This window comes from Notolabrus celidotus, chromosome 6, assembly GCF_009762535.1.
Source record: "Notolabrus celidotus isolate fNotCel1 chromosome 6, fNotCel1.pri, whole genome shotgun sequence".
Classification (NCBI taxonomy): Eukaryota; Metazoa; Chordata; class Actinopteri; order Labriformes; family Labridae; genus Notolabrus; species Notolabrus celidotus.
In genome coordinates, this window is record NC_048277.1 from 53,479 (window position 1) to 69,584 (window position 16,106).

At 40.4% G+C, this 16,106-nt stretch overlaps 1 protein-coding gene across 1 annotated transcript in view; it reads left to right on the forward strand.

Moving 5' to 3' along the window:
- The window catches only part of LOC117813788 (neuronal acetylcholine receptor subunit beta-2-like), a 31,099-nt gene extending 28,736 nt beyond the window's left edge, over positions 1-2,363 (forward strand). Inside the window, exons 7-8 of the mRNA XM_034684822.1 lie at positions 293-438; positions 1,343-2,363. Of these exons, the coding sequence (XP_034540713.1) occupies positions 293-438; positions 1,343-1,358 (162 nt within the window). The 3' untranslated portion in view covers positions 1,359-2,363. The remainder of the gene's footprint in view (positions 1-292; positions 439-1,342) is intronic.
- Positions 2,364-16,106: the final 13,743 nt, after the last annotated feature.

Consider the following 16,106-nt stretch of genomic DNA (forward strand, 5'->3'; position numbering starts at 1 on the left):
GGCAAAACAGATGTTTTACTTTTAAAATAATGAGTATCACTTTAATACAAAACGTAGTTTATAAACTTTTAATGCGAGAAAACATAGCACTATACTCATAAGGGTTAAATCACCTTGTACTGCTTTTCACTTTTTAATGTGAATGCACTGGTCATGTTTACAAATCATGTTTTTCATGTATTACTTCTATTTCTATAAGTATTTCGTAGATGTGATCCTACACACATTTGTTGTCATGGTTTTAATTGTGCTAACAACCTGTAATAGCCTAAACTTGCTGGTTTACTTTCAGATTATAGAAGACTGGAAGTTTGTTGCTATGGTGATTGACCGCCTGTTCCTGTGGATCTTCATCCTGGTCTCTGTGGTGGGAACTCTGGGGCTCTTCTTGCAGCCCCTGTTCCAGAGCTATAACACACCTGCTGCTGACGACACAGAGTGAGTGTTATGCATTCCCTGAAATGAAATTCAAATTGAAGAATAATGGCTCTTTGAAGGATCCTCATGTCAAACCATTTGCTGCAAAACCTTTATCATATCCTGCAGGCAGTGTATTAGTGCATGTTTATTCTTGGCTGCATAAGAATTCATTCATTCAAGAATTTACATGAACATACGATGGGCCTAAAAACAAATACATTTATAGCCAAGTCAAAATGAAAGCCTTGTTTGTCAGTGGAAAATGTTAGTTACAAAGCAAAGTGTAATCTACCTTGACTGAATGTAACTTGATTCTGGATTGTTGGAGCTTCTTGCAAAATAAATGAGAAATTATCTAGTTGGACTTTAAAGCTAGGGTTGGTAGTCACCGAAAGCTAGCATGAATTAGAAACGACGCCCCCGCTCACATGCACAAGTGCCACTTATTCGCGACCATATGATGGTGACTGATTCAAAACTGGTCCACAGCACATGGTTTGTGTTTTGCACTACTTCACCTCATGTCTCACTCAGCGGTAGGAAAACATCAAAACATTCTCATAGTGAAAGTTAAAAAACACCAACAAACATGAAATGTACGCTTTGCAGGAGGCGGGCAGAACGGCAGGGCGGGATTTGATTGGTTTCATCATTTGGCTCCTGATGGCAGGGATTGGCTCTTTTTAAAGAACACATTATGTATTGATTGCCATCTGGACATAAAGATAATTTTAACCAGTATAACAAAAAGTGGATCTAAATCTGACTACCAACCCCAGCTTGAACTTTTGTTTTTTAATTTGAAGCTGCTCTTGCTCTTGTTTGGGGATTCAGTCTGGTAGAATTATTAAAAAAAAATTTTTTAAAGTATAAGATGAATCATATTTTAACTTCTATTTATATTTGTGTTTTGCTGACACAGGTACAGAGACTTTTAGGACCTCTGATGAAGATGAAAATAGTCGAATTAATTTCAATTACAGAAACTTTGCAATTGTAACCAGCCTGGTCAATAAAGCCAGCTACAGTATAGTTTTAGTATTGGTGGGCATTGAACACATAAAAAATAATACTGGAATGCTTTGTCTTACTGCATGCTTTCTATTTTTCATGGACTAGACCTCAAATACAAGCTTTAGGTGTGTCCACTGCCGCCGTTTTTTGTGACTCTCAATGTGACTCTACTTTTTCAGCTGTAAATGCTGATGAGAAGTGGTCTGAAATTGAGGTCATGGGCGCTTAGAGCGAAAAAAATGGCGGCAGTGGACACAGCACCTAAAGTCATCCAAGGCATGGCAAATTTGATAAAAGTTTTATGATTTCTGACCTGAATTTGGAATTCTCAGGTAACTCAATGCCTACCATAACACATCGCACAAGGCAGTTGAACTCAATTTCTTTCTAGTGTTAAACTTTCCAAATCTAAGGAATATCCACTAACCATAAAGCGTATGATCCAATCCAGGCCATTTCTTGTCTTTGTAAAGTTTTGGCTTACTGCTGCTGGGACACAAATCTTTACATACTGAAGTGCAATGAAGAAACAAGCCTTTAAAATTGTATATATGGCATTTTAAGACATCATCGAATGGTACCAGTACAGGTTGGTACTTTTTATTGGCAAAATTTCTGCTTTATAAACAGAAAACACAGACCACTAGGTAATTTTACTTTGGAATATTTTGAAGTATCATCTCTCTTACTCTGCCCTCGTTAATGCTTCACTTTTGGAAATCATCTCTACCACACACTCGTGTTTAAGTTTGTATTCCTTTTTATTTTGGATATTTTGGATTCTGGATATTCTCCTCTTGGTTGCCTTTTCTGTATTTATTTTATTGTCTTAGTATTCTCTTATGTGATTTTCTAAATGTGCCATTTCATATTTCACTTGTAGTAGAACCAGGTTACACACAGAAACTGTATTATTTTACATGTTCAAATAAAAGGCTTTTCATGAAATACATGCAACTTTTTTGGTTCCCTCAGTAATACGTTCCCCTTTTATTCTAACAACTGCCATTTGTCCTAGTTATTGTGCATTATGTCTCTTACTCTTTGCTTTTCTTGTACCTCCAAGCCAGAGTTGTAATCCTCTGTGCATTGTTCTTTTGAAGCGTGGGTTTTTTCTACTTGGTTCTATTTTATGTCCTTTAATACTCTCTCTTTGTGTGCCATGTCATAGCAGTTAAAGAAGTATTGAAGAAACACTCAGAATTGACATATGCTAATGCATATTTTTTAACATGTTAATTTAAAAGATTTTAATTGTATTTTTTTTGTTTGTCTGAAGAGGTTCTCTCAGTCACATTTTGCCTATTCCTCTCCTTACATCTGTGAATTGCTTCATTTTAAGGAACAAACTGGTTATTCTAAATTTACCCACCAAAAATGACTACTGACAATCATTGTTGTCTTTGCCTTTAGAGGCCATCTAATAAGACAAGATAAGTAGGGGATAATGTGTAAGTATCCATGGGCTATGTGAAATAGAATCTCATCAGGGTGAGACCAGACCCTGAAGTGAAATGGAGGTTGTCCTTGATCGATACACTTCAAGTATAATATTTAACCATGAAGCAAAGGCATTCCCTTCGAGTTGTCTTCAAAGAAGACCCTGTTAGATGAATTTTAAATCCCATGTCCTGTGTTCAATGTCTGTCAGCTTTGTGCTGGGGTTTGTCCACCCTGAGGATATTCTATTTTACATCAACTTCACGCTAAGGGTCTCGTTCACCTTGAAACGATTCTGTTTCACATAACCACATTAAAACTAAACATTTTTATTCACCTAACATTTGAATTCATGGTTAAGTCTGTTAAACTGGGAGTGATATAAAAAAATTGCTCCATGTTGTAGATGCTATTGAGAGAGTTACATTTTTCTCAAATTGTCAACCGGTAGAGGGGAAAATAACCTCTTTTAACAGATTGAGCTGACACGTGTGATGTTTGATCAGGAACCTAGAGTCACCTTTGCTATTCAGAATTGATAACCGTTGTAATTGGGTTTTGACCAATCAGAATAAGGTATTTGACACAGCCAGAGGGGTATACTACGAAGTGTGTTCAGCATATCCCAGATATCTTCTCCTGATCCGGCTTCACTGAACCAGACAAAGGAGATCACGTTAAACTGTCACACAAAGCTGGTTATCAACATGTTGAGTCAATCCAGAATTACACTGAGCACGTTCACATGAATGAGGCAGAGAAGACAACATGTGACCAATCACAGACACGGACAGTCTGCTGTCAGTACATCGACACATTTTTTAAACACTGCACTGATATTAGAAAAATATGAAGAAGTTAAACACATAATCTAGATTAAATTCAACACAGCTGTGATTGAAACATGAAGAAAGAACTGAGGGATTAGACAAAACTGTTTGAATGTGCAGATGACTTCTAATTTCTCATCATTAGTGCAGATAAATCTGAAAATAATAACTCTATTTATTCATCATTAGATATATCTGACTATAATAACTCTGTTTATTCATCATTAGATATATCTGACTATAATAACTCTGTTTATTCATCATTAGATATATCTGACTATAATAACTGTTTATTCATCATTAGATATATCTGACTATATTAACTCTGTTTATTGATCATTAGATATATCTGACTATAACAACTCTGTTTATTCATCATTAGATATATCTGACTATAATAACTCTGTTTATTCATCCTTAGATATATCTGACTATATTACCTCTGTTTATTCATCATTAGATATATCTGACTATAATAACTGTTTATTCATCATTAGATATATCTGACTATAATAACTGTTTATTCATCATTAGATATATCTGACTATATTATCTCTGTTTATTCATCATTAGATATATCTGACTATAATAACTGTTTATTGATCATTAGATATATCTGACTATAATAACTGTTTATTCATCATTAGATATATCTGACTATAACAACTCTGTTTATTCATCATTAGATATATCTGACTATAATAACTCTGTTTATTGATCATTAGATATATCTGACTATAATAACTCTGTTTATTGATCATTAGATATATCTGACTATAATAACTCTGTTTATTGATCATTAGATATATCTGACTATAATAACTCTGTTTATTCATCATTAGATATATCTGACTATATTAACTCTGTTTATTCATCATTAGATATATCTGACTATAATAACTGTTTATTCATCATTAGATATATCTGACTATAATAACTGTTTATTCCCTGACATTGATCTCTCTCCCTGATTTAATCTTGTGTCTTGTGTGACAGTTTTAGACTTAATATTTCAGCTGCAGTCCTGACGGTATCAAACTGAGCGCTGTGCTTAAAGGACCAATACAAATGTGAACATGATTCAAAGTGATAAGCATGCGTAATTTCATATTTAATACAGTAGTCCTACAACAACTTCATCTGAATAGCTTATTTTAGACTCTGTTAATATATGATGTCAGGAAAGATATTCAATAGCCTAACTGTCATCAGCCTTTTATATATAAAATCTCCGTCTCTTCTCCACTGCGGGCTTGACCGCAGTTCTCCCCCCTCCCCTCACGATCAGCCCACAGAGCTCCGTGATCGAGCGAGCCGATTGGCCAGTGGGTGGAGTTTTCTTCAAACTGATCTCTGATCCTGAGCATAACCTGCCCTGGAGCAGGTTAGGAGTTTAGCATCAGTAACCATGGTGATCTACCCTGGTAAGGAGTGAACCACCTTCGTAGTACTGAAAATCCAGAGTTAACCCTGAAGTTACCGCAATAACCACAACTCCGGCTTCATAGTATACCCCTCAGGTGGTTGATAAGAAAGCTGGGTAATAAGATGAGATATACTTTATTTATTCCTCATTCGGGAAAATTCAATTGTTAAAACATCCCCCAGAAATTTTGTGTGATGGATTAAAAATGCAAAAACCATGGACAGATATTGTTATCAGTATAACACAACAACAACAACAATAACAGTACATTTTTATTATTAAGATATGATAAGAAAAGGTAATACTTTATTGATCCCGAGGGGAAATTTGGTTACAGACATAGTAGCAAGAGTAGTACAAGAATAATAGAACACAAATAGAGAATACATTTGAATAGAAAAAAAAAAAAAAAAAAAATTAAGAAAAAAAAAAAAGGAAGGTATATACAAATGTTTCACATGGTTTAAATAGTTGTAAAAATAGGCAGTAAGCAAATGTTATTTAGTAGTGACAGGTTGACATGGTGTGGTTATGGTTTTGGTCAGCGTGATGACAGTCTGTGGCCTCCATTGCTGTTGAACAGTCTGATGGCGGTGGGCACAAAGGAGAACCTGAAGTGCTCAGTCTTGCACCGTGGTGGAATTATGCGCTGACTGAACGAGCTCCACATCAACCACAGCTCATCATAGAGAGGGTGAGAGGGGTTGTCCGGGATGGCTCGCAGTTTGTCCATCAACCTCCTCAACACTGTCCAGTTCTAGTCCAACCACAGAGCTGGACTTCCTACCAGTTTGTTGAGCTTGCTTGCCTCACCTGTCTTGACGGCTCCCCCCCAACACGCCACAGCAAAGAACAGAGCACTGATAGAAGGTCTTCAGAAGCTTGCTGCAGACACTGAAGGGTCTGAGTCTCCTCAGGAAAAACAGTCTGCTGGATTTGGACCCTAAGGTACTTATATCAGGTTTTAGTCATTGGTACTGGACCTCAGAGAGAGAAACTGAACACCAAACTCCAAGCACTGGCTCTAAAACCATGTGAGCAGGTAAAGAACCTGGGTGTGATCTTTGACTCACACCTCAGTTTTGAGCCACACATTAGAGAAATAACAACAAAAAAGGCTTTTTATCACCGAAAAAACATTTCCAAAGTGTGTCAGTTTCTCTCTCAAGCCAATGCAGAGACACTACTAGTTCATGCTTTTATTACCTGTAGAATTGATTATTGTAATGCTCTTCTTTCTGGTCTCCCCAAAAAGAACATTTCTCAGCTTCAGCTGCTCCAGAACTCAGCAGCTAGAATGCTGACAAAGAGCAGAAAGAGAGCCCACATCACACCAATTTTAAAGTCTCTGCATTGGCTTCCAGTATCTTTTAGAATAGATTTTAAGATTATTTTATTGGTTTTTAAATCTCTTAATGGTCTTGGCCCTTCTTACGTATCAGATTTGCTTTTATCATATGAGCCAGTGAGAGCCCTCAGGTCTTCAGGTAGCGGACTTTTAATTGTAGCAAACGTAAAAACTAAGGCCCACGGTGAGGCAGCTTTTTATTATCACAGCCCACGCCTGTGGAACACCCTGCCTGAGGATCTGAGGGCTGCCAAGAGCATAAATATTTTTAAAGGCAAACTCAAGACCAACCTTTTTAGTCTTGCTTTTAACTAAGTTTTATTTTTATTCTTAACAGTTTTATCTATTTATTTATTTATTTATTTATTATCTATTTCAAATTTAGTCACTTTTATTCTACTTTATTTATGTATTTACTTATTTATTTATTTTAAGTCTCACATCTTATTTTCCTTTAAAGGTTTAATATTTTAGTCTTTTATTATCTTAGAAATGTATTTTACTTTGGTGATTTTAATTTCCTGTTTTGAGTTTTAACATCTCATTTTACCTCCAGTGTTTCCTCATTAAGATAACATGAGAGCGTTTCCTCAGTTTGTTCAGCAAATTATTTAGATTTTTTATTTATTTATTTTATTTTTTTATTGTTATTATTACTATTGTTTCATATTGTGTTGTTAACCTTAGGATTGTGGGGTGGGTTTGGGGTCGGGGCTGGGGCTGGGATCTTTTTCTTAATTTATTCTATTTTAAGTTGTTTTTCTTGTACAGCACTTTGTGTTACAATGTCATTGTATGAAAAGCGCTTTATACATAAAGTCTGATTGATTGATTGATTGATATATGAGTCCACCCTCTCCACATCCTCCACCTGGATGAGGACTGAGCCTGGGGACCTCCTGTTCCTTCAGTAGTCCACCACCAGTTCCTTGGTCCTGGCGATGTTGAGCTTCAGGGGATTGCTGTCCTTGAAACCTTGATATTTGTTATCTTTATTGTTTTTTCTCCCCACAAAAAGAAGACATGGCATCAGCCTCCCTGTCCCCTTGAGGCTTGCAGAAGGCTAAGCCAGGGATTATAAAAAGCCATAAACATTTTATTACTCAAGGTTAAAAATAAATGCACTTTTCTCTAGGTCAGAAGACATAGTGCAGATAAATAATTTGTTTAAATAATTCAGTATGATAGAAAAGTTCTAGCAAGAGAAATGCATGTGTGCGCATTGTATGGTTGAACCAGATTTGTGTGTGTATGGTGGTTGGGGGTCGTTGAACATGTAACATAGGAAGCAGCGAGGGGAGTGACAGTCTAAAATGATTTTCAAATACGGGCAGGGATTTATGGATAAAAATAGGTGATGTTTTGCTGAGGAGATGACTAAAAGGAAAATGGAATGATGACAGTGGGGAGAGAAAATAGGATGGCTTTTGACTAAGTGCAACTAGCTTTTACAAAATCATGAATTAAACATTGCCCAGTGCAGAGCTTAAGGACAAGCTATGGTCCATCACCCTGAACAATTCTGACAAAAACACCTATTATCACCAAGAACCTCTTCATAACCACTTCCCTAATAAGGATGGCTGGACAAGGGTGTCATGATGCCACATTGTTAGCACAGCACTTATCAGATGGTGACACCAGCAACAGCAAAAATGCATTATCTCTGTTGTGCTTATTCTGCTTTTCTCTGTCATTTTTATGGAATGCAAGTCTGCACGAGTAAGGCTTGGTGGGAATTAGTTAAATTTTTTAGTGTTAAGCTCAGTAGAGTACAGAAATATGTTACACATGACCACAGTCGCGGTTTGATACAGCTACACGTATTGTTGCACGCCTAATATATATATATATATGGTGGGAGTGTCATGGTCTGGGGCTGCATGAGTGCTGCCGGCACTGGGGAGCTACAGCTCATTGGGGGAACCTTGAATTTAAACATGTACTGTGACAGAGCATGATCCCCTCCCTTAAAAAATTGGGCCACAGAGCAGTACTCCAACATGATAACGACCCCAAACACATCCACAAGATGGCCACTGACTAGCTAAAGAAGCTGAGGGTAAAGGTGATGGAGTGGCCAAGCATGTCTCCAGACCTAAACACTGTTGAGCATCTGTGGGGCATCCTCAAACGGAAGGTGGAGGAGCGCAAGGTCTCTAGCATTCCACCAGCTCCGTGATGTTGTCATGGAGGAGTGGAAGAGGATTTCATTGGCAAACAGTGAAGCTCTGGTGAACTCCATGCCCAAGAGGGTTAAGGCACTGCTGGAAAATAATGATGGCAACACAAAATATTGACACTTTGGGCCCAATTTGGACATTTACACTTAGGGGTGTACTCGCTTTTGTTGCCTGGGGTTTAGACATTAATGACTGTGTGTTGTGTTACTTTGAGGGGACAGTAAATTTACACTGTTATGCAAGCTTATTTGCAGAAATAATAATAATAATAATAATAATAATTTTTATTTGTAGAGCACCTTTCAAAACCAGGTTACAAAGTGCTTTACATGGGTAGCAAATAAAACAGGCAGATCATAAAAACACACAAGTCAAGATAAAGAAATAAAACATATTTTAAAAGACATAAAATTCCCTTAAAAGAACTCTAAAGGAATAAAATTCTTTCAAAATATATTTCTTAAAGACGGTTAAAATAAAATAAAATTCAGATAAAATCCGGGAAGGCTCTGCGATAAAAGTATGTTTTAAGAAGGGATTTAAAAGAGCTCACTGACTCAGCAGACCTGATCTCCTCGGGCAGAAGGTTCCAGAGCGTCGGACCCCTTACTGCAAACGCTCTGTCCCCTTTTGTTTTCATTTTAGTGTTTGGAATGCACAGTAAACCTCTGCCCGAGGATCTCAATGTACGTGTCGGCTCATAGGGTGTTAAAAGGTCTGCTATATAGCTCGGAGCAAGCCCATGCAGGGCTTTAAAAGTAATCAGTAAAATCTTAAAATCAATTCTAAAACATACAGGGAGCCAGTGCAAGGAAGCTAAAACCGGAGAGATGTGGTCGAATTTTCTGGTTCTGGTTAAAACCCTGGCAGCTGAGTTCTGTACAGTCTGGAGACGATCAAGTGATTTGTTGTGCAGGCTGCTAAAAAGACTGTTACAATAGTCCAGGCGTGATGAGATAAAAGCATGTAAAATCGTCTCAGTGTCTTTAAAAGTTAAAACGGACCGAATTTTAGAAATGTTTCTGAGGTGGTAAAAACACGACTGTACAAGTTTTGTGATATGATGCTCAAATGTTAAATTGCTGTCAAACCAGACGCCAAGATTCTTTGCAACAGGTTTTATGTGGTTCGCCATTTGACCAGCAGATGGCAGTAACTGCTTGGTCATGTGTGGTGGTCCGATTAAAATGATCTCTGTCTTGTTTGAGTTTAATTGTAAAAAGTTTCTTGACATCCAGCTCTTTATTTCTGACAAGCAATTATTCAGTGAACTCAGCATGCCAGGGTCTGTGTGTCTGATGGGCAGGTATAACTGTGAATCATCTGCATAAAAATGAAATAAAACACCATGCTTGCTTATGATGTGCCCCAGGGGGAGCATATACAAGGAAAATAAAATCGGACCCAAAACCGACCCCTGAGGCACACCATACTTCACCTCAGTAAAACCAGAAACATAATTATTTACAGACACACAGAACCTTCTATTATTAAAATAAGATTTGAACCATTCTAAAACCGTACCAGAAACCCCTACCCAATGCTCTAATCTGTCCAATAAAATGTTGTGGTCTATAGTGTCAAAGGCTGCGCTCAGATCCAGGAGCACAAGGACTGAGCACATGCCTTGATCTGCAGCCATTAAAAGGTCATTAGTGACTTTAAGTAGTGCTGTCTCCGTGCTGTGATGCTTGCGAAAGCCAGACTGGAATTTTTCAAAAGTCTTGTTATTTTCCAGCACAGAGAGGAGTTGTTTGGACACTAATCTTTCTAAAATCTTTGAAATAAAAGGTAACTTAGAAATGGGCCTGTAATTCTGGGGAAGGGAAGGATCCAGTCCAGGTTTTTTTAACAAAGGATGGACACAGGCATTTTTAAAATAATCAGGGACACAACCATTGGACAGGGAGCTATTAAAAATGGAAAGCAGCCAAGGCCCCACAGAATCCATTACTTTCAGTAAAAACCTTGTAGGCATCACATCAAGAGGGCTGGAGGACACTCTCATATGTGATACCATTTCTAAAAGTTCAACCAAAGTAACTGGATAAAACTGATAAAAGGGATTAAAACCGTCGTATTTAGTAGGGACGTCAGAGTAATTAAAATCAGGAGTGATCGAGGCTCTGATAAAATCCACTTTCTCAGTAAAATATGATAAAAACTTCTCACAGTCAGTGTTACTAAAAACTGGGGCAGGAGGGGGTTCTGGATTTACAAGTTGATCGACCGTTTTAAATAAAAACCGAGGGTTGTGTTGATGAGTTAAAATCAATTCAGAGAAATACTGTGCTCTCGCATTCTTAACCAAGGTGTTGTATTGAGATAAAAGGTCTTTCATGATGTTGTAGTGTACTTGTAAGCCAGTTTTCTTCCATTTGCGCTCTGCCCTTCTGCAGTTCCTTTTATTGTTACGGATATTTTCATCAATCCAGGGCTGCTTCCTTTTGGCTGACTTAGACCTTACTTTAAAAGGTGCAATGGTATTTAAAAAGGATAGACACGTAGAGTTAAAAAGGTCAGTTAAGTCATTGGTAGGTGAATTTACGGGTGGGTGAGGGCATTGGCTTTCAAATACTTGGCAGAATTTTGCGGCACTATGTTCGTTGAAGATGCGAGAGCACAGTGAGTGGGGTGGAACAGTGTCTACAGCTGGTGAATCACAGTTAAAAACGATACATTTGTGGTCAGATATAGTCAAATCAAGTAATGATATGGAAGATATTGTCATGCCCAGGGTAAAAACAAGGTCGAGAGTATGACCACGATTATGTGTTTGTCCGTTCACATGCTGTTCAAAGTTAAAAGACATAGTGATGTTTAAAAAATCTGCTGCATAATGATTGTTCGGGTCATCAACATGAATATTAAAATCCCCACATAAAACAACTCTGTCATAATTTAAAACAAGAGTGGATAAAAATTCTGGGAGTTCTGCTAAAAAGCTGCCAATAGGTTTTGGAGGACGGTAAATTAAAACAAAAACAACCGGATGGGGACCACACAGTTTAAAAGTGAGTGCTTCAAAGGAAGACAATTCATCAAGGGTGATTTGATGACATTTAAAACTTTTTCTAAAAACGCACACTATACCACCACCACGACCAGTGGCCCTGGGCTGGTTAAAACAACTATAGTGAGGCGGACACAGTTCGACGAGGTGGCTAAAATCATTGGTCTGCAACCAGGATTCAGTTAAAAACATAAAATCCAAGCTGTTAGAAGAAATAAAATCATTCAAAATAAAACTTTTGTTTGACAGGGATCTCACATTAAAAAGTGCCATTTTTAGTGAGCCTGTGTTGGGAGTTGGAGGTGATGGATTTTCGATGGTCTGTAATAAATTATACGGGTTTCTGCGTGATGTGACTGTGTTTCTGCTGGTAGTGGGTCTGTTCGTTATGATCACCGGGATTTGAGAGACGGCACTGGTGGGGGGCGGGGCTTTACCTCCGTAGCGCAAAGTGCTGGATGAAAGTGGCAGTGAAGGGGTCCGTTCTGTAAAAGGTGCAGTGTCCAGGTGTGCGGTATGAGTGATTAGTCAGGTGTGTTTGAGAGTGGAGGTGGCATGGAAAATGTTTGCTGCAAGGGCACGGGAGCCAAGTGGACTGGGGTGAATACCATCTCTGTTAAAAAATGATGAACGCTCCCAGAACAAGTTAAAATTGTCAATCAGCGCTACTTTGTGCAAAGTGCACACCGACTGAAGCCAGGAGTTGAGACTGAGCAGCCGGCTGAAACGCTCTACGCCTCGATGGAAGGAGGGGAGAGGTCCGGAGATAAAAACGGATTTTTTGCAGTCCTCAAGTAATTTAAAAAGACTGTTAAAATCACGCTTAAGAGCTTCGGACTGATGGCTGGAGATATCGTTGGTGCCGACGTGGATGACTACATTTCTGGCGCCGGGATGTTTGCGCAGGAGAGCCGGAACCTGCCGGACCAGGTCCAGAACTCTCGCGCCGGGGAAGCAATACGTGGAAGCCGTTTTGGATCGTATGTGTTTGACTATGGAGTCACCGATGATAAGTGAAGATGGGTGAGGGGGCTCGGGGGTCCGAACCGGGGCGTGTGCTGCCTGAGAGGTTTGTGTGGTGCCAGGCTGTGGAGAGGGAGCGCGAGCGTGCCCCCGAGTGCGTGCACCCCTGGACTCAGGGCCCCGTACTGGGCCGCTGGGTGCAGGGCGAGGAGTGAACTGCACACAGCCCGGCCGTGAAGACAGGGTCCGTGTGTGAAGTTTAGCAGTGGCGGCGAACGACTTGGACACCCCCTTGGATAATGGCTGCGAGGACACGGACTCATCCGACTCCGGGGAGGATCGCGCCATGCGGCTGTCAGCAAGTGGGGGGAAGTCCTGCTCGTCCAGGATGGAAAACCTGTTGGTTACCTGGAGAGCTGGCGGTTGGGGGGCGGGGGGGTGCCCACCATATTTGCCTTTGTGGATAGTTGTCCATGGTACCTTCTGGCTAGGAGTGGAGCTAACAGGGGCTTTAGGCTTAGCTCCTAGCTGGGACCAGTAGCCTGCCGGATGGGCAGCGAAGTCCGCACACGGGACTGTCGAATCCAGTTCTTCAGCAGGTGAGCTGCTGGCAGCGCGTCCTAGGGTGACCATGGAGTCGAGGAACCGTTCTTCATCCTTGATCTGGTACAGGATGGATATTCTCCCTTCCAGCTCCGACACTTTCTGGGTCAGGCGGAGACAGCTATCGCATCCGGATGGTGAGGTGAGTGGAGGCATACTTCTTGGGTCCGGTGTGTGAAGCTGCGGGGGAAACACAAGCTATCGCCAGTAAAAGTGGTCGGTAGAAGGGTAGAGTGCTAGGATTCTGATCCGTAACAGGCAGTATCACAGAGTGAGACTTACCCGCGAGGGCTCCACAACGGGAGCCCACAGCGGAAAGTTGTTTGGAAGACAGGTAGAGGTCCTGCTGGAAGCGGCACTTACCGGCACAGGCCCAGTGTCTGGGCCTGTTGCGGGGGTTAGGTATCCGGCAAGTAAGGTTGTCCTTGTAACAGGTGTAGAGCTAAAATCAGTCCCGGTTATGGTCGCCACTGAGGCAGGAAGCAGTGGCAGCCCGGTGTGTAGTGGCCAGAGGGCTTAAAAGTGAAGATCTGTGAGTCGATCGTTACAGTCTTCGGCTGTGTTAAAACATTGTGTTAAAAACATTCAGTGCCTGAGAGAACTGTATTAAAAGCTACCCTAAAAACGATTAAAAACGTGCTTAATTCCTGACACGGCCTCAGAGCTTCTGACTGGCGTGTAGACCGCCAAAACGCTGACGCATGCGCAATCCACCGGGAATAACTTTTGTGAATAACTTTTGTGAGATACTGTCAGATTATGGCAGATGGCAGATTATTTGAGCCCAACAGTCTCAACTTGGGTTTTAAGATGGACAGTGATTTTAAATTGGATCATCAAATTAGCTCTGTAGTGAAGTCCAGCTTTTTTTCAGTTTAGGCAGCTGGCAAAGGTGAAGCCTTTTCTTGCACAGCAGCACTTTGAGACAGTAATCCATGCTTTTATTACTTCTCGGCTGGATTACTGTAACGCCCTTTATATTGGAGTTAGTCAGTCCTCCCTCACACATCTCCAGTTGGTGCAAAATGCAGCTGCTCGCCTCTTAACTGGAGTACGTAAGAGGGAGCGCATTACTCCGATCCTGGCCTCCCTCCACTGGCTACCTGTGCACTTCAGAGTCCATTTTAAGATTCTGTTATTTGTATTTAAATCTTTAAATGGTCTGGCCCCGCCTTACCTCTCTGAGCTCCTTCACCCCTACGCTCCTGCTCGGTGCCTCAGGTCAGCTGGTGTGCTGCTCCTGGAGGTACCGAGGGCAAAACGGAAGCTGAGAGGGGATAGAGCTTTTTCTGTTGCTGCTCCAAAATTATGGAATGAGCTTCCCCTGCTCACATGGTTTTAGAGCCAGTGCTGTGGTCGCTTTAAAGTGCTTTATAAATAAAGTTGAGTTGAGTTGAGTATATAAAAACATATATATATATATATATATATATATATATATATATATATATATATATATGTATATGTATGTAGTCAGAACCATCTGGAGCTGAACCCACTCAAGACTGTGGAGATGACAGTGGACTTCAGGAGAAGCCCCCCTCCACTCCTCCCCCCCCCCCCCCCCCCCTCACCATCCTGAACAGAACTGTGTCTACTGTGGACTCTTTCAGGTTCCTTGGATCCACTATCTCCCGGGACCTGAGGTGGACCTCCCACATAGACACAACCAGGAAAAAGGCCCAGCAGAGGATGTACTTCCTGCGTCAGCTCAGGAAGTTCAACCTGCCCCAGGAGCTGCTGATCATGTTCTACACCTCCATCATCCAGTCTGTTCTGTGCACCTCCATCACTGTCTGGTTTGGATCTGCAACCAAACTAGACAAACACAGACTGCAACAGACTATAAGGACTGCAGAAAAAAATCATCGGTGTCGACCTGCCCCCCATCCAGGACTTGTACCGGTCCTGGGCCAGGAAACGGGCAGGTAGCATCACCGCTGACCCCTCACACCCTGGACACAAATTCTTCAAACTCCTCCCACAACCCGCCATAAGAACAGTTTCTTCCCCCAGGCTGTCACTCTGATGAATACTAAACCATAACAGTGTCATATCTGTCAGATAAATACTCTCTGTAAATACTCTCTGTAAATATATAATGCAACAATTCTCCAAGCAGAATTCCATATTTCTATTTATTGTATTATTTAACTTCTATTTTATAATGTAAAAACTACCTCTGCTACTCACCACTGCACTTTATCATATTATTTTAGCCTGTACATATTAGTCAAGCCTATTTGTTGTTCTTTTGTATTTATAGCTGATGTTATTGTTATTATAATCTTATTTTTATTTGTAGGTCTTATTCTTATGCCTTGTACAAAGAGAGCACAGTTTACCTAAGTCAAATTTTGTGTTCAAGCATACCTGGCCAATAAAGCTGATTCTGATTCATTTTGATGAAAGTCTTTCCTGGTATTTTGAAAAACTCACATGCGCTGTCCTCGCTACAAAAGTGACTTTGATTAATCCCAATAAAGATCAGCTGTTCTAGGAGGATTTTCATGACATTTCCTCAGTTTCATCTTACATGAAAAGCCATGTTCCACAGAGAGCTTCCAAAGCATCAGAGGGATCTCATTGTTGAAAGGTATCAGTCAGGAGAAGGGTACAAACATGTTCCAAGGCATTAGATATACCATGGACCACAGTGAAGACCGTCATCATCAAGTGGAGGAAATATGGAACAACAGTGACATTACCAAGAACTGGACATCCCTCCAAAACTGATGAAAAGATGAGAGGAAAACTAGTCAGGGAGGCTTCCAAGAGGCCTACAGCAACATTAAAGGAGCTGCAGGGATTTCTGACTAGTACTGGCTGTGTACTACATGTGACAACATCTCTCCTATTCTTCAGA